Raw genomic sequence first — 20,247 nt, 5'->3', positions numbered from 1 at the left:
CTTATTTTTACCTATGTGGGTATCCTTGCATTTACTTGTGTTAAATTTCATTAGCCACTTTTCAGACCACTGCTGTAAATTATTTAAATCTTCTTGAATATCTAATTGGTTTAAATGATCATTTGCCATTCTGCAGTTTTGTATCATCAGCAAATTTGGAGACAATAGATTTTAGTCCATGGTCTATATCATTTATATATACTATGAATAGAAGTGGCCCAAGAACGGAACCCTGAGGAACTCCACTTGTAACATTTTTTCATCTATAAGTTTTGCCATTTAGAACAACTCCCTGTTTTTGATCATTCAACCAATTACTAGTCCAACTTAATAGGCTATCATTTATTCCATGTGAAGCTAATTTAGTAAGTAATCTTTTGTGTGGGATGGTATCAAAAGCTTTTGGAAAGTCTAGATATACATTACAGGAAATATCTAACCATACAGAAATTATACCTTATTGTATTGTGAATGTCCCTCCATTATTCTGTTCCTCCACTCTTAATACTATTCTGTACCACTTCTTTGAATATAAATTTCCATTTCTGTTTACCCCTGTGGTAGGGGAAAGAATACTGCTACCTTGTTTTCCAAATGGGTTTGTAAAAGATGACTAAAATAGGATAGAGGATGGGACTAGGCATCCTGCTCTCTGAAGCACTATAGGGTAAATTCCTACAAGAAGTCAAGTCATGTATGTACACAGACATGATAGAATTGAATAGACACCAAGAGTTTAATTTATCAAAATTTATCAAACAAGCAATTAATACAATTAAAGTGCTTATAAATGGTCACAATGTGAATAACTAATACTTGGTTGACATCCCCTTTGCTTTTTTCAATGCAAGGACCCTTCTAGGCATGCTAGTGATTAGTTCATGAATATCATCTTAAGGGATTTCTTGCCATGTTTCCTGTAGTAATCCTAAAAGTTTGGGCTATGACGATGGCTTCCTGTTCTTTATTAGTTATCAATCTAATATGCCCCAGAGGTGTTCAAAAGGGTTCATATCAGGGGACTGACTTGGCCATGGAAGTTTCCTGATCCCATTTTGGCTCAACCAATTTTGTGTTGCTTGAGCAGTGTGATAAGGAGCTCCATCTTCCATAAATAGGAAGACATTTTTACTCATTCTACCACTGGAGAATATTGCAACAAGTCCTTCCTTTAATATAGAAACATATTTGCCTAAATTGATGTTTCTGATCAACCATCACTCCAAATTACACCCCACACCATTATTGAAATGCACCCATGGTTCACTGTTGGCTGCAGTCTTTTGGGGTAAAACTGTTGGCTACAGAGTCTCCAGACCCACACTCTTCCACTGTCAGAAAATAATGCAAATTGTGACTATTCAGAGAAAATGATAATGCTCCACAAGGTCACAGGTCTCTCCACCATCTCAACAGCCCAATCCTTTCTGCGCTTGATATTAGGTGGATGATGGAGTGGTTTCCTTCTTGCAGTTCTGCCATAGTAACCCAACTTGTGGAGATACCTGACAGCTGTTCTGGGACTAACATCAGCTTGTATTGCTATGTCAGAGGCCTTGCAATGTGAATCCTTTTCAACATTTCTTTTGACAAGATGCAAGATTCTTTCTGAGGGCCTGGGACGACCTGAATGAGGTTTTGGTCCCTTATTGCCCTCTACAGGGTCTAACAGATAAATCTGTACAAACTTTGAAGAGGTTTTAAGCACTTAAAAAGTAACATATGGCAATTCTGATTGTTTCCAGATACTTCCATTTGTCTAATAATTTAGCCAGTTGTATACTAGCACCGGTGCAATAAACATTAAGCAATGGAACAAGCCAAACGTTCAGCCATATGCAAACTTCGTCGCGCGGGTCACACTCCTAGCGCCATAATAAGGATGCTAAAATACTCCAGACAAACTGTTTACGATGTTTGTAAACGTTTTGATGAGACCAGCGAAGACCAACGAGCTGCTCACAAGCCCAGAAGGGGCAGAATTCTAACACCTCGCTTTTTAGCTGGTCTCAAGAGAAGTGTCAATGCAAATCCAGCCTTACCATTATCGACATTGGCAAAGAAGAGAGGTGTCAGCACAATGACAATTCACAGAGCATTAAAGAAATTGGGATTAACCTCATTCTCACAAGGAAAAAGACATCTTTTGACACGAAAAATGAAAGAAATCCGCTTGACCAGGTGCCAAAAGCTGTTGAACTGGATGAAGTCGAATGGCTCAGTCATCAAGTTTTTTTCCGACGAGAAGATTTTCACGGTTGATGCGACTTCCAATAAGCGGAAGAATCGCTGGATAGCCTCCTCATCCTCAGAGGTTCAACACAAGACAACGACGAAGAAACCAGCAAGTGTCATGGTGCTCTGTGTGGTGTCAACTGAGGGGGACGTCTTCACTCACTTCTTCAACAACAAGGAGAAAGTCAATGCCGTTGTCTATTGCAAAGTTCTAGAAGAGAAAATAATACCCTGGATGAAAGATAAGGCTAGTGGCAACCAGTTTGTCTTCCAACAAGACTCGGCTCCAGCCCACACAGAGAAGAGGACCACCAACCTTCTCGAAGGGTCAAATGTGCAGTTCTGGAACAAAGAGTTGTGGCCCTCAAATTCGCCTGACCTAAACCCTTTAGATTATTATTTTTGGGCACGAATTGAGGCCAAGGCATGTGACAAGCCACACAGAAGTATAACAACCCTGAAGACAGACATCAAGAAGGCTGTGGGTTCATTATCAAAGTCTGAGATCATCAACGCTGTATCCAAGTTTCGTAAACGCGTTGAAAGCGTCATAACAGCTGTAGGTGGTTACATTGAATGAAATCATTGTTCTTATTGCCTTTTCTAAATATACTGAAAATTTCATAACTCTCTGTTTATTATAACCCGAGATATTAATCTTAAAACATGTGATAAGAAGTTGTACGGATTTATCTTTTAGACCCTGCATGATGAATTGTACGATCACTCTATTAACCACTTCCATACGGTGCCGCCTACGTAGGCGGCATGAGGAGCAAGTGGATACGCGAGGCTGCCATATCGGCGTCTTGATTATATTTATTGTAGTTGTCCCTGCGTAACTGACATACTCTCTAAACTGGCTTCATCACATTTTCTATGGTTATCAAAATTCACGGGTGAAAGAGAGAACGATTGATATAAGCGGTGACTATTTTTTATGATGCGAGTATTATGACGCAACATCGTACGTCTGGCAGCTAATGCTGCCCGTGAGATTTTGGCCCGGAGTGAGGTGGTTAACAGTAGAAAGGGATATTGACAGATTTTCAGATATTTTGCATTGACTAAGTCCACCTTCATGTTGACCCACAATATGACCTCACTGAAATTCAGATAGGTCTACTGCTCCTTTGGTTTGTGGCATGCTTGATTAATCTTGTATGCAATCTGAAACATAAATCTAGGTAAATATAACATATTAGGTAAATTTGAATAACATTAAGCATTAAATAAGAGAAGAAATGCATTTTTCTTTGTGTCTATTCAATTCTGTTGTGTCTGTATACATATACAGTGTTCCCTCGCCACTTCGCGCTTCACATTTCGCGGGTTTTTCCTAAATATTCATAAAAAAAATCATCAAAAAATAATAAAATTTTCTTAAAACTTACCATGCTAACACATGAATGTTGTGCCTTTCTTGTGTAAGTTTTGATAAATGATTAAAATGATAAATAATATTGCTAGAGGGAATTTTATAGAAAAAAAAAACACTATTGGTGTGACATCAGTCATGCATTTTATGACCTATGTATATATTGATCTATTAAGATCTTAGGAAAAAATTAAATTACATGCTGTTTGTATGGTATTTGAGATTTTACATGTAAGCAGGTTAGTCTAGGTAAAGTAATAAGATCGGAAAACATTTGTGATGGCATGAATGGCATCATACGGACTGACAGATGAAGAGACGAAGATACATTGTTCAAATGCTCATGGAATATGGAAAATAATAATTTGATTATACTGTAAAAATATCAAGTCGATATATAAAAAACTTTTCTTTTATTAATATTTTTCTATCAGTGCGTCTGATCCCCCTTAATTACTGTATAATAAATGTTAATTACTGTATAAGGTTTTATAATTAACGATTTAAGTAAATACGTGTACTGTTGTAATCTTTGTCTCAAATATGTAAAGTATAAATACTGTTTACATATTTTAAACATTCTGGTACCCACATACACGAAAATTTCTAGGGGGGGGCAAATCCTACTTTGCGGTTTTTCACCTTTCGCGGGGGGTTCTGGTCCCCATTAACAGCGAAAAATGAGGGATCACTGTATATACAAACATATATATACCAATGGCTTTTCCCCCCTTACAAAGGAGGTAGCCAAAAAACAAAGGCATAAAATCCACTCCCACCCATTCCGTCTCCACATACTCCACTCCCATTCACACACCTCCCTCTTATCTTCACTCCTCCTGGATGACAGGTCATCCTTGCATCTCACCCACTGACCTGGGTCAGAAGCAATGTAGCAAGACATACCACATCCACAGCAAGGTAGCTTAATTTAATCAGCAACCCCCCTCTCTGTCCCCTCATGCAGAAAAAGAGAAGATGGGGAGAAATTCCTTCAGGCTGCATCAAAATATCATTCACACATTCTCCCTCAACCTTCATCCTCCACCCACTCCCTTCTATGCATCACAGCATCATCCATACACAACCATTCTCCACCCACTCCTATCTTGTCTTCTCCTTTCCTCAACAGACATTCTCCCTCTTTCCCAATGCCCCTATTACCCCATCCATCCATCTCATCCTTGGTCACCCCATCATGTTCACTCCTTCCACAACTCTTTTACGAATTTTTCTTTACTCATTCTTCCCATCCCAATACTCTTTCATCAACCCTATCTCCCAACTCCCTTTCTACTCCTGCTCTCCTCCTCACTTCCTTGTTTTTCACTCTATCCAGCCTAGTAACTCCTACCATACTTCTCAGGCATTTCATCTCAAACACATTCAAACTCCTCTCTTATGTTCCATGTTTCTGCCATATACAATGCTGTTGGCACAATCTCCTCTTAGCATCCATTCCCAAATGTCTATTTCTCATTACACTTTTTAATCCCCCAGGTACTTACTTGATTCTCTCAATCTACATTTTACCTCCAACTCCACTCCTCTCCCGCCACATTTGCATCCAAGTATCTAAAGCTATCCACTTCCTCCAGTCTCTCTCCCTTAATACTCATTTCCAGCCTAATGCCACATTCTCCCCTTGTTCATCTCATCACCTTACTTTTACCCATTTATATTCAACTTCCTTCTTTTTCACACCTTCCCAAACTCTGTCACTAACTTAATCAATCTCTCCTCTCATCCTGCAACAACTGGCTTATCTCCAATTTTCCTCCATATTCTTCAAACATCTCCAATCCCTGGCCCATTACCCTTGCATTTACCTCTTGTACCACCATATTCATGTATAAATTGAACAGCCAAGGCAACATAACACATCCCTGGCAAAGTCCCACTTTAAACTCAAACCACTCTCTCCATTTCTAACTCTAACACAGGCTCTACTACTCTCATAAATACTCTTGACTACTCTTAAAAGCTTTCCTCTTACACCATAAATATGCAGTACCTCCCACATTGCCATCCTGTCTACCGTGATAAGCCTTTTCCAAGTGTATAAAGGCCCAAAAACCATTCTTACCTTTTCCTAAAGCTTTCTCGCATATCTGCCTTACCACAAAAATCCGATCCACACAGCATCTGTCCTAAACCTACACTGTTACCTATTACTCCCTCTATTCCTCTCAATCAAAACCCATAAACCTTCCCAACTACACTCAACAAACAGATCCCTTTGAAACTACTACACTCACACTTGTCCCCTTTTCCCTTGTAAAGTAGAACTATACAGGCACTCCTCCAGTCCTCTGGCACTCTACCCTCTTTTAGACAAACATTAAACAACCTCACCAGCCAGTCCACAATCACTGTACCTCCCTATTTTAGACACTCTGCATGACTCTAATTTAACCCAGGTGCCTTACCTGCTCTCATCATTTTAATAACTGCTTTCACCTCATCTTTCCTTATTTCTCCTCCATTTTCCTCATTCATCAAGGTAATTTTCTTAGCACTTCCCACTGCAACTACCTTTCCTTCCCTATCCTCCTTTACATTTTGCAACTCCCTAAAATACTCTGCCCATCTTCCTCTTATTGCCGTCTCTTCCATTATCATTTCTCCATCTGCACCATTTATATTTTCTTCTCTATTTGACTTGCCTCCTCCTCTCTTCATTTCCTTCCAAAACATCTTTTTATTACTTTAATTTTTTTTTGTCATACTTTTACCTTACTCCATTTAACATCTACTCTCCTCTTTGCCTCCTTTATCTTATGGTTTACTTCTCTTCTCTTCTCCTATTTTATAACCAATCTATGAATGCTTGTACCTTCTCTTCTACAACCTTCTTTGCTTCATCTTCCCATCACTCACTACCCTTACTTTTATTTCCTCCCATCATCCTTGTTCCACACACCATCTTTGCGCACCATGTGACTCCCTCATTGAACCATCCCAATTCCTCCTTCACTCCTATTTCTATTCTTTCACTCTCTCCCACTCCTCTCTCAGCTTCTTATATTCCTTCTCCTTTTCTTTCTCATTTAAGCAGTTTACTCTAAACACCTTCCTTGCTTCTGTCCTTTTATTTATTCTCCATCTATCCTCCAGTCTCAATTTACCTTACATACATATACATATACCAAGGCTTTTTCCCCCTTACAAGGGGGGTAGCCAAAAAGAAAAGGGCATAAAATCATTCCCACCCATTCCATCCCTGAATACACTCCACACCCCTCCACCCTCCCTCTTATCTTAGCACCTCCTGGATGATGACGGGTCATCCCTGCACCTTGTCCACTGCCCTGGGTCAGAAGCAGTGTCGCAAGACACAGCACATCCACAGCAAGGCCACTTCATTAAATCGGCGACCCCCCCTCTCCGTCCCCCCATGCATAAAAGAAGACGGGGAGAAATCCCTTCGGGCTGCGTCAAATTTTGCTCACACATACTACCTCACCCCCCATCCCCCGCCCATTCCACCTCATGCATCACAACATCATCCATATACAACCATTCTCCATTCAACCCTGTCTTCTGTCCTTTCCCATCCTTCCTCAACAGACATTCCTCTCTTCCCCAAAGCCCCTTTCACCCCATCCATCCACCTCATCCTAGGACGTCCCCTCATGTTCACTCCCTCCACATCTGCCTTCCATACCTCTTTTACTAGTCTTTCTTCACTCATTCTTTCCATGTGTCCAAACCATCCTAATACTCTTTCATCAACCCTATCTCCCAACTCCCTTTCCACCCCCGTTCTTCTCCTCACCTCATTTCTCACACTATCTAGCCTAGTAACCCCATCATACTTCTCAGACACTTCATCTCAAACACATTCAAACTCCTTCTCTCTTCCTCTCTTATGTTCCATGTTTCTGCCCCATACAGTGCTGTTGGCACAATCACTCCTTCATACAGTCTCCTCTTAGCATCCATTCCCAAATGTCTATTCCTCATTACACTCTTCAATCCACCAAGGCATTTACTCGCTTCTCTCATCTACATTCTACCTCCACCTTCACTCCACCTTTTCCTGCCACATTTGCACCCAAGTATCTAAAACCATCCACTTCCTCCAGTTGCTCTCCCTTAATGCTCAATTCCAGTCTACTGCCACTTTCACCCCTTGTACATCTCATCACCTTACTTTTACCCACATTTATCTTGGCTTTTTTGTGTCACATACTCTCCCAAACTCTGTCACCAACTTCCTCAATCCCTCCTCCGATCATGCCACAAGCGCAGTGTCATCAGCAAACATCAGCTGGCTCACCTCCCACTTTTCTCCATTTTCTTTAATCATCTCCAATCCCTGACCCACTACCCTTGCATTTACCTCTCGCACCACCCCCTCCATGTATAAGTTGAACAGCCAGGGCGACATAATGCATCCTTGACGAAGTCCCACCTTTACCTCGAACCACTCACTCTCTCCATTTCTAATCCTGACACAAGCTCTACTACTCTCATAAAAACTCTTGACAGCTCCTAGAAGCTTTCCTCCTATCCCATATATCTGCATAACCTCCCAGTGCCTTTCTGTCTACCCTATCGTAAGCCTTTTCCAGATCCATAAAAGCCCCAAAAAACATCCTTCCCCTTTCCTATAGCTTTCTCACATATTTGTCTTACCACAAAGATCTGATCTACACAACCTCTACCTGTCCTAAATCCACACTGTTCCTCACCAATTACTCCTTCTGTTCCTCTCCTAATCCTCTCAATCAAGATTCTCCCATAAGCCTTCTCAACTACACTTAACAAGCTAATCCCTCTGAAACTACTACATTCACACTTATCCCCTTTTCCCTTGTAAAGTTGAACTATACAGGCACTCCTCCAGTCCTCCGGCACTCTACCCTCTCTCCAGCAAACATTAAATAACCTCACCAGCCAGTCCACCATCACTGTACCTCTTTTTTTTTAGACATTCTGCATGGCATCCATCCAGACCAGGTGCCTTACCTGCTTTCATCATCTTAACAACTGCCTTCACTTCATCCTTCCTTATTTTTCCTCCATTTTCCTCACTCATCACTCATTTTCTTAGCATTTCCCACTGCAGCTATCTTTCCCTCCCTATACTCCTTCACATTTTGCAACTCCCTAAAATATTCTGCCCATCTTCCCCTTACTGCCTTCTCTTCCATTATCATCTCTCCATCTACTCCTTTCACCTTTTCTTGTCTACTTGATTTGCCTCCTCTTCCTCTCTTAATTTCTTTCCAAAACATCTTTTTATTACTTTCAAAATTTTCTGTCATACTCTTACCCCATTTCACATCTGCTCTCCTCTTTGCCTCCTTTACCTTTTGCTTTACTTCTCTTTTCTTTTCTTTGTACCTCTCATATGACTCCCTCGTCCTATTTTGTAACCAATCTGTGAAAGCTTGCTTCTTCTCTTCTACAACCTTCTTTGTTTCCTCATCCCACTATTCACTACCATTCCTTCTATTTCCTCCTGTCCTTCTTGTTCCACACACCATCATTGCACACTTTGTGACTCCCTCCTTGAACCATCCCCATTCCTCCTCCACACCTAGCTCTACTCTATCCTTCACTCCCTCCCACTCCTCCTTCAGCTTCTTCTTGTACTCCTTCTCCTTTTCCTTTTCATTTAAAGAGTTCACTCTAAGCACCTCCCTACCTTTTGTCCCTTTCCTCTTTCTCCATCTATCCTCCACTCTCAACTTACCTTCTACCAAAAAATGATCTGATATTCCCCCACCGTCTCCCCTTAGCATATGTACATCCTTAACTCTTCCTATCATAGTCCTATTTACCACTACATAATCCATCAACGCTGTATCTACCACCCTCTCCTATGTGTACTTATGCTTGACTTTCTTCCGAAACACTGTATTTGCTATCATCAACTCTCTTTCTAGACACATTTCCACCATCAACTCTCCAATACAATTCATTCCTGTAACTCCACATTTCCCAACCACTCCATCAATTGGACCATTTCCTACGCTAGCATTAAGGTCTCCCAGTACTATTACATTGACATTTCTCCCTAAATCCTCTATGCACTCATTGAAATCTATCCAAAAGTCCTCCCTTTCTTCTACACTCTTCTCACTGCCAGGCCCATATGCACTTACAAATCATCTCCTTTCCCAGTTTCACCTTCATCCACATTATCCTTGAGGAAACCTCCTTCCACTCCACTACACGTTTACCTATCTCTTCACTTACTAGAATAGCCACCCCTTCCCTCCCTTGCCCTCTCTTCACTCCTGATAACCTCCCACTTACACTCCCGAACTTACACTCACCCTTCCCTTTCAACTTAGTTTCACTCAAAGCCAACACATCCATCTTTCTTCTCACAAACATACTACCTATCTCTTCCCTTTTACTCTCATCTGTACCACATCCACGCACATTAAAAGACCCAAACCTTAGGGTGCTGGTCCGAAAACTCCCAGACCCTCTTATGCCTTTACTTTTTCGTTTAGGAATGTCCCCTGTGGGGCTACAAGGAGAAGGATGCCTAGTCCCACTCCCCATCCCTTTCTTCTCGCCTCTTACGATCCAAGCGGAAATACTTGGTGGCAGTATTCTTTTTCCCCTTACATCAAAAAATTATCTGATATTCCCCCACTCTCCTTAAAACAAGTACATCCAAAACTCTTCCTACTCTTCTCCTGTTACCACTATGTACCGGTAGTCCATTAAAGCCCTATCTACCACTCTTCCATCCACCACCCTCTCCCATGTGAACTTATACTTGACTTTCTTCCGAAACACTGTATTTGCTATCATCAACTCTCTTTCTAGACACATTTCCACCATCAACTGTCCACTACAATTCTTTCCTAGAACTCCACATTTCCCAACCACTCCATCAATTGGACCATTTCCTATGCTAGCATTAAGGTCTCCCAGTACTATTACATTGACATTTCTCCCTAAATCCTCTATGCACTCATTGAAATCTATCCAAAAGGCCTCCCTTTCTTCTACACTCTTCTCACTGCCAGGCCCATATGCACTTACAAAGACCCTCATCTCCTTTCCCAGTTTCACCTTCATCCACATTATCCTTGAGGAAACCTCCTTCCACTCCACTACACGTTTACCTATCTCTTCACTTACTAGAATAGCCACTCCTTCCCTCCCTCGCCCTCTCTTCACTCCTGATAACCTCCCAAACTTACACTCACCCTTCCCTTTCAACTTAGTTTCACTCAAAGCCAACACATCCATCTTTCTTCTCACAAACATACTACCTATCTCTTCCCTTTTACTCTCATCTGTACCACATCCACGCACATTAAAAGACCCAAACCTTAGGGTGCTGGTCCGAAAACTCCCAGACCCTCTTATTCCTTTACTTTTTCGTTTAGGTATGTCCCCTGTGGGGCTACAAGGAGAAGGATGCCTAGTCCCACTCCCCATCCCTTTCTTCTCGCCTCTTACGATCCAAGTGGAAATACTTGGTGGCAGTATTCTTTTCCCCCTTACATCAAAAAATTATCTGATATTCCCCCACTCTCCTTAAGGGGATCGTCCATTAGAAAATCAAACTTTTTTAGTTTGAGGTGAAAGTGGCTGAGATTTTTTCCTAGTAACTGTCTTATCGCAGAGAAGATACCACCGAGTTTTCAAGTCATTCATGCTTATACTTTTTTTTATTGTGATTTTTTATTTTTTGAGGGGTAATTTTTGAAAATTTTGAAATTGATTCAGAGGATAGACCTTTGACTGGATATTGTTTATTTTTTGTTTATATAATGGGCTAAGATAGATGAAGAAACGGAGGCAGAATTATTATGTTCTGATCAGTCTGTTATGAGAAAAAAAATTTCAAAGTTGATGAAAAAGAAAAAAAAAAAAAAAAAGAAAAAAAAAAAAAAAAAAAATGTATATACGAAAAAATCCTACTAGTCCTTGACAGGATATAAATCTGCCTCCAAATGTTCTCCCAATTATGCTGAACCCGAAAAGGATTTGCAGTTAAAAATCAGTGAAGGCGTTTTGGATATGAATCAAGTTAAATGTGCAAAAATCAAGTTTTTCAGGAATGAGTGTCATAGTTTTTTTGTTCATAGTTACTGGTCCCCTTTCATCATTTAGGATGTTATGGTGTTGAAAGGGTATCATAGGCACAACCCTACTCTTTGTTGCCAGCTTTTGATTAATTACAGGTTTATATGATGAATCCAGTTAGTATCCACAAGGGTTATATTGGACTTTTCCTTTTCTTGGCGCGATGCATCTTTGGCGACAGACGATCTTTATCTGCCATCCTAAGCTGTTTTATGGCATCACTGGTTGCTGTCCCTCTTGCTGATGGCATATATGCAAGTTCATAACCAAAGATGTGGTTCAGAACTGCAACTTGAGCACAGAATTGAACTCTAGCTGCTGATGCAAACTTCCTCTTTGAACTCAAAGCCCAGATCTTTGCATGGAAGCTTTCATTTTGGTTTTGTGTCCTTCCCTTGAGGTATTTCTCTAAAAGCTCTGTAGAGGTGAGGTCTTGATATATTGCCAGGATGGATTTCCGTTTCTCAGTGGGAATTTTCGCCAGGAACGGCTTCTTGACTCTGTGAGACTCGGGTTCCTCTTGCCTGGCTAGTGCTCTCTGGAAAAAAAAACCCACGAGTTTTCTCCCTTAGGACAGAAAGAATGCAATGGCTTCTCATCTGTGCTGACAGAATGCAGGGAGGAGGCCATGATAGTTTTATGCATTGTCTGAACGTCAGTATTCACACAATCATGTACAGTATTTCCTTCCCATAATACTGTGTCAACTGTCACAGCATCTATCACAGCATCTGTCAACATATTAGCTCGTATGCTATTATTTATCATACAAAAGCATAGATATTGTGCAAAATACACAGCTTCTTTTGTTAGCAAATATATGTAACAACAGAAAACGTAATATGCAGTACGCAGCGCACACGACCCAGCCACAGTAGGGTGGGGGGTACTGTATTATATATATCTTTTAGATAGTAAAAATCAAGATACAGCTTCCATACTCAGCCACGAGATAGCGTATGAGCAACACTTTTAGAGGAAATCTTTTCAGAATTTCGTTTTATTTTTATTTGTTTTCGTGATTTTCTGATGGACGATCCCCTTAAAACAAGTACATCCAAAGCTCTTCCTACTCTTCTCCTGTTACCACTATGTACCGGTAGTCCATGAAAGCCCTATCTACCACTCTTCCATCCACCACCCTCTCCCATGTGTACTTATGCTTGACTTTCTTCCTAAACACTGTATTTGCTATCATCAACTCTCTAGACACATTTCCACCATCAACTCTCCATAACAATTTTTTCCTGGAACTCCACTTCTTAACCTCTCTGTCTATTGGTTCATTTCCCACCCTAGCATTAAGATCTCCCAATACCACTACATTGATATTTCTCCCTAAACCCTTACAAAAACCCACATCTCCCTTCCCAATTTCACCTTCATCCACATTAACTTTGAAGAAACCTCCTTCCACTCCACATGTTTATCTCTTCACTTAGTAGTATAGCAACCCCTTCTGTCCCTCATCCTCTTTTCTCTCCTGACAGTCTCTCAACTACACTCCCATACAATGTATACATTACTGAAGCCATTTACAATCCTCTTCATTTTTAATTTTCTTCATGTATTTACCTAGTTGTATTAGTTGTATTATATGGGAAGGGGAGCTATGCTCGTGGTGATCCGTTTTTGTATCTCGCAAGATCAAGTTTCTTAAATTGTTGTTTTGTGTTTGCACACACTATTTCATCCAATTTGTTCCATACATCTATCACTCTATGTGGGAAGCTGTTCTTTTTCAGGTATCTTCTGTAGTTATCCTTTTTGAGTTTCATTGCATGTCCTCTTGTTTTTCCTCTGTCCCGTTTTAATAGGTCCTCTCTATCAAGGCATTCTTTTCCTTTCATAATTCTGTAGATGGTTATTAGGTCCCCTCGTTCTCTTTGTTCCAGGGTTGGTAATTCCAGTTCTGCCAGTCTTTGCTCATATGTTAGGTTTGCAAATGTTGGAACCAATTTTGTCGTTGCTCTTTGTATTAAAATTTTCTTATATTCTTTTTTGTACTGGGTGACCATATCAGCGCTGCATATTCTAGTTTTGGCCTTATCAGTGTTTGTAATATTTTCTTGATCATTTCCTTATCCAGGTATTTAAAGGCCAGCTTTATTGATCTCAACAAATTGTATGTTTCTCCGACTATTTTATTTATATGTTTATCCGGCGACATGTCTTTGGTGATGATTACTCCTAGGTCCCTTTCAGAATTCACTTTCTTTACTTCTTTGGCATCAATTTTATACTGTCTTGTTATTCTCTTCTTGCCTTTTCCAAATTCAATTATACAGTACTGCACTTCTTGATGTTGAATTCTACTTCCCATCTCTTGCTCCACTCTGAGACTTTGTTCAGATCCTTCTGCAATGAGTCACAGTCTATTTCGGAGTTTATAAGGCCACCTTTATTGATTTCAACAAATTGTATGTTTCTCCGACTGTTTTATTTATATGTTTATCCGGCGACATGTCTTTGGTGATGATTACTCCTAGGTCCCTTTCAGAATTCACTTTCTTTACTTCTATTGCATCAATTTTATACTGTCCTGTTATTCTCTTCTTGCCTTTTCCAAATTCAATTATACAGTACTGCACTTCTTGATGTTGAATTCTACTTCCTATCTCTTGCTCCACTCTGAGACTTTGTTCAGATCCTTCTGCAATGAGTCACAGTCTATTTCGGAGTTTATTCTCTTTAATAATTTTGCGTCATCTGCAAAGCAGTTCATGTAACTATCAATGCCCTCCTCCATGTCATTTACATATATAGCAAACATTATCGGAGCTAGTACTGACCCCTGTGGGATGCCACTACTCATTTCTTCCCATTTGGAATATTTGTCTCTGGGCACCACTCTCATTTTTCTTCCATGTAGGAAGTCCTCCAATTTAATAGTTTTCCATGTATGCCTCCTATTGTTTTCAGTTTATATAGTAATTTTCTGTGTGGTACCTTATCAAATGCCTTTTGTAGGTCTAGGAATGCACAGTCTGCCCAGCCATCTCTTTCCTGCAATATATCTATCAATCTTGAATAGAAACAAATTAAACTGGTGGTACATGATCTTCCTTGTCTGAATCCAAATTGCATCTGCATATTAGTTTGCATAGCTACCAATATCATTCATAATACTACTGATATACAGAAGGAATACTACCGGTGCCAGAACTAAGCCCTGTGGTACATCTCTAGTCAATTTCCTATAGTTAACTTTTCATCTCTTACTACTCTTTTTATGTCTATTTCTGAATAAGATACAGGAAAAGAGCAACACTCATTGGGTTCTGTCTCCTATTCTCTAATATAACATACCTTGCCTTTAGTTTATGTACAGTTCCAACTTAATCTAAATCCCTGTATTGTTTGAGCTTGGGCTATATCACCTTCTAAGCTATTCCAAGTATTTATGCATCTATATGGAAAACTGTATTTCTCCACATTATTTAGACATGTGGTCTTTCTTAATTTGTTCCCATGACCTAAAAGCCCTCCCACCTTTAATCAGGAGATCTTTTCTTTCAATGCAATCTGTCCTCTCTGGTGACCTGAATACTGTAATCATATCACCTCTTTCTCTTCAATCTTTCAATGTTGGCAGACCCAGTGCTTTTAGTCTTTCTTCATATGGTTCATCTGCCAGGCTGGGGACCAGTTTGGTTGCTGTCCTTTGTATTCTATCTTGCTTATATCCTTCACTCTGTGTGGGGACTATACTACCGACACATATTCCCAGACCTGGGCATGTTCCTTGGTGTGTTCCTCTGTGTCCTGACTGACACATATATATAGTCAGGACACTGAGGGACACACCTAGGAATGCACCCAGCTGTGCATATTCCAGTCTTGGCTAGATCAGGGTTTCAATGAAACTTTTCATCTATATAGTGAAAAGCTACTTTAATCTTCTGCAATAGTCCATACGTCTCTTCCACAATTCTGCTATGTCTGTCAGGTGATAGATTGTCTTTTATTAAGACTACCAAATCTTTCTTCTCTTTTCCTTTTGTAATGGGTTCATTTACCAAGGAATAGTTTAAGGATGCTCTTTTGCTACTATTGCCCATCTCCAGTACTTTGCATTTTTCAATGTTGAATTTCAGTTCCCATTCTTGGCTCCATGCAAAAATAGTGTCTGGATCTTTTTGCAATAGTCTATGGTCCTCCCCATTTTTCAATATTCTCATGATTTTTACATTATTTACAAACATGTTGGCATAGCTTGTTGCACCTTCCACCATGTCATTGAAATGAATGAAAAAACATTATTAGTGCAAGCACTGAACCTTGTGGAACTCTGTTAATTACTGCTCTCTGCTCATTATTGCTCTCCATCTTATCCTATACTACTGTCCTCATATATTTTCTCTTCAAAAAATCTTTCATCCATTCTAGCAGTTTGCCTTTCAGTCATCCAATGTGCTCCAATTCCACATAAATTGACTGTGAGGTACTTTATCAAAAGTCTTCTCTATGTTGAGGTACCCCTTTCTCTTGCAGTGCATCAACCACTTTTAAGTAAAATCTTCAAAGGTTTGAAACACACGAGCTTCCAGATCTGAAGCCAAACTGTCAGAATGTTCATCTCTATTTGGTCCAATGATCTTTCAGAAAATTTCATTATTGTGCGTATGTGTGTGTGTATTTACCTAATTGTATTTATCTGATTGTAGTATACAGAAAAGGAGCAATTGTTGTTGGGTCCTGTCTCCTAATATCTAATTTTTTATCATATCTAGCCTCAAATACAGGTATAGTTCGAACTTAATCTATATCTTTGATTTCCAATTATCATATTTAGATTTGAATTCATGTATTGTTTGAGCTTAGGATACATCACCTTCTAAGCTATTCCACTTATGTATGCATCTATATGGAAAACTGTATTTTACATCCTTTAGACATGTGAGCTTTCTTAATTTGCTCCCATGACCTCTTAATGCTCTCTTATCTTTAATCATATCTTTTCTGTCAATGCAATCTGTCCCCTTTAGTGACCTGAATACTGTAATTATATCACCTCTTTCTCTTCAATCCTTCTATATTGGAAGACCCTGTGCTTTTGGGCTTTCCTCATATAGTTTATCTGCCAGGCTGGACACTTTGTATTCTCTCAATCTTGTTTATCCTTCACTCTGTGTGGGGACCATATTACTTATGCATATTCCAGTCTTGTACAGATCAGGGTTTCAATGAGTTTTTTCATTATCTCTTAATCCATATAGTAAAATGCCACTTTAATCTTCTGCAATAGTCTGTATGTTTCTCCCACAATCCTGCTGATATGTCTATCAGGTGACAGGCTGTCTTTTATCAACACTCCCAAATCTTTCTCTTTTGCTTTTGTAATGGGCTCACTTCCCAATGAATAGTTTAAGGATAGTCTTTTGCCACTACAGGTAAACGTCGACTTACGATGGCATTAGGTTTCGATAGAGCCATCGTAAGACGATCTCATCGTAAGTCGATCCCCACTCTGTTCCGTGGTCACTGTACCTAGCCTACCTGTATATTAACCACCAGAGATACTTAATATAGCCTATTAAACATGTACAGTAGTTTATTTAATTATTTTTATCCTTTTTACCATATTCAAACACTATAATATGTATTTTCAGTACGGAACTTAAATCTCGCGGGCAGCAGCCAATGCCAGCCGTACGACGTGACGTAATAATACTCGCATCATAAAATATAGTCACCGCTTATATCGATCGTTCTCTCTTTCACCCGCGAATTTTGAAAACCACAGAGAATGGGATTTAGGGCACATTTGAGAGAATGTAAAAACACAGGGGTGACTACAATAAATATAATCAAGACGCCGATATGGCACCGTCGCGAATCCACTTGCTCCTCATGACGCCTACGTGTGCGGCACCGTATGGAAGGGGTTAAATTATCATATCGTCGTCGTCGTCATCGTAAAGTCGAACAATCGTAAGTCGCGGCCATCGTAAGTCGACGTTTACCTGTATTGCCTATTTCTAGTACTTTGTATTTTTTGGCACTGAAATTCATTTCCCATTCTTGGCTCCATGCAAAAATAGTCTAGCTATCTTTGCAATAGTCTACCATCCTCCTCATTCTTCACTCTTTTGATTTTTGCATCATCTGCAAACATGTCGGCATAGGTTGTTGTTCCTTCCATTGAGAATATTCTGGACTTACTCTTAACTAAAAATGAGGATCTAACAAGAAATGTAAAAGTGGAAGATAATCTATGCTATAGCAACCATCAAGAAATAAGACTTAATGTTATATAGGAGGAACTAAATAGTACAAATAACAATCTTGTGCGTGACTTCTGGAGAGCCAATTCTGAAAAGTTGAGAAAATATTTGGAACAATTGGTCACTTGTAACGCTGGCCCAGAGGACTGATAGGATGGGGTGTGCAGTCATCCCAGATGTCATTAGTGAAGCACGGTGTCCAGACCAAGGTTGGGTCTTGGAGAGTGGTATTTGAACCCTGGGTGAGGTTACTCACAAGCATGAGGTCAACAGCATGAACAGCCATCTGGATGAAATGTACAGTAACCTAACTGCTTTGATTCTGAATGTGCAAAATAAATTTATTCCCCTCAAAACAATAAAGTCAAATACTAATACTCAGAAACAGATAGGCTGTTATGGGATGATGGATAGGCTGAAAAACAAAATTGGAATAAAAGGAGGGCTTTACATTAGAATAAAAAATGGGGAAACACACCTTAGATCTAAGTATAATGATATAGCTTGACAGGTTAAAAAGAACATGCATAAAACAAGACGTAACTATGAAATTAAGATTGCAGACAAGCGAGATCCAACCCAAAGGGCTTCTTTTATCTCTATAGAACAAAATATAAGGAAAGGATAGACCCAATTAAAAACAATGAAGATGTCATGTTAGATTCAGAGGAAAAAATGAGCAAGGCATTTAACAAATATTTTCTCACAGTATTTAGAAAGGAGAGGTTACTTATGAGGTTACTCAACGAGACCCACTCTTCAGTGGGGATGAGGGCATTAGACTCACTAACAGCAGCATTAAAAAGGCAGAAGTAGTCACACTGATAAACTTAAACCTACAAAATTCCTGGGGCCAGATGAAAAATTTCCAAGAGTGCTATGAGTGTAAATTTGGAATCTGCGACCAGTTAGCAGAAATATTTAACAAGATGCTAGACATTGGCTTTGTGCCTATGTCTTGGGGGCAGGCAAACATTGTTCCCGTTTTCAAAAAGGGAGATAAATCATCTATGCATAACTACAGGCCAATCAGTTTGATATCATAGGTAAAATGCTTGAATCAATAACAGCTTATAGAATCAGAGATCACATCAAGAGACATAATTTGATATGTGACTCCCAGCATGGGTTCACCAAGGGTAAGTCATCTATAACTAATCTTCTATCTCTTTACATTAATGTGCACAAGACATCAGATAACAATGATAGTTACAATGTTATTTACCCTGACTTTAGCAAAGCATTTAATAAAGTGCCCCACCAGACTACTAAATAAATTCAAAGCCTAGCATAGGAGGAAAAGTGTTTGAATGGATTAGAGCATGTATCAGTGACGGAAAGCAGTGGGTCACCATAAACAGTGTAAACTCCAAATGGTTTTGGGTCCCTTATTGTTCACTATATATAAATGACTTGGACAATGGGATTAGTGATGTTAGTAAGTTGCAGACCACACTAAAATAGGATGCCAAATTAGGTCAGGAGAAGCCAAGATACTGCAGGAAGATCTCAACAAATTATTCACATGGTTGGTGAAATGGCAAATAGACTTCAATATCTCAAAGTGCAGTGTGTTTAGCATAGGTTTACGTAACTCAGAAAACAGGTGTAGCTCAGATAACACCTTTTTAGAGTAAACTGAGTGACAGACTTGGGAGTTCAAGTGAGTCCTGACCATAAATCCAGGAAACAGTGCATTAATGCTAGAAATGTGGCTAATAGAGCATTAGGCTTCACTGCTATGACCATTATGAATAAAAGTGCAGAGGTAGTTATCAAACTTTATCTGGTGTTAGACCCATTCTCGACTATACAGTACAGTTTTGGTTTCCATCCTTTAGAATAGATATCAATTCACTAGAATCAGTAAAGAGGAGAATGACCAAAATGATACATGGGCTCAGAAATTTACCTTACAGAGGCAGGATTATACACCTTAATTTACACTCTCTGGAAAGATGCAGATTGAAGGGTAATTTAATAGAGGTATTCAAGTGGATCAAGGACATGGGGGATGCAGACAGGATCATCATATTAAGACAACAGGGCAGGACTCGCAGTAATGGACTTAAATTGGACAAATTTAGATTTAAGAATGAAATAGGTAAGAACTGGTTTACCAATAGAATGGTCAATGAATAGAATATACTTAGTAACCATGTAGTGAGCACAAAAACTATTGGTTGTTTTAAGATAAGGTTAGACAACTTTATTGATGGGGATGATAGGTGATCATGAACATGGAACTACCTAGTGTAGGGATTATGGTCTCTTGCAGTCTCCTTCATTCTTATTTTATCATTTACTACCGTCCTCAAGTATATTTTCTTCAAAAAACCT

General features: G+C 39.6%; 1 protein-coding gene across 2 annotated transcripts in view; it reads right to left on the bottom strand.

Annotated features, from left to right (window-relative positions):
* The window catches only part of LOC143041001 (UBX domain-containing protein 1), a 148,384-nt gene that overhangs the window by 5,481 nt on the left and 122,656 nt on the right, over positions 1–20,247 (bottom strand). Inside the window, exon 8 of one of the 2 annotated variants that reach the window (XM_076212522.1) lies at positions 3,374–3,405. The exons of the other annotated variant lie outside the window; for it this stretch is intronic. Within the exon in view, the coding sequence (XP_076068637.1) occupies positions 3,389–3,405 (17 nt within the window). The 3' untranslated portion in view covers positions 3,374–3,388. Of the gene's footprint in view, positions 1–3,373; positions 3,406–20,247 lie in introns of those variants that run through there. 2 annotated transcript variants of the gene reach the window in all.

The sequence above is a fragment of the Oratosquilla oratoria genome, chromosome 30 (assembly GCF_046742065.1).
Source record: "Oratosquilla oratoria isolate Oo_2021 chromosome 30, ASM4674206v1, whole genome shotgun sequence".
NCBI lineage: Eukaryota > Metazoa > Arthropoda > Malacostraca > Stomatopoda > Squillidae > Oratosquilla > Oratosquilla oratoria.
This window is presented reverse-complemented; position numbering and strand designations above follow the sequence as displayed.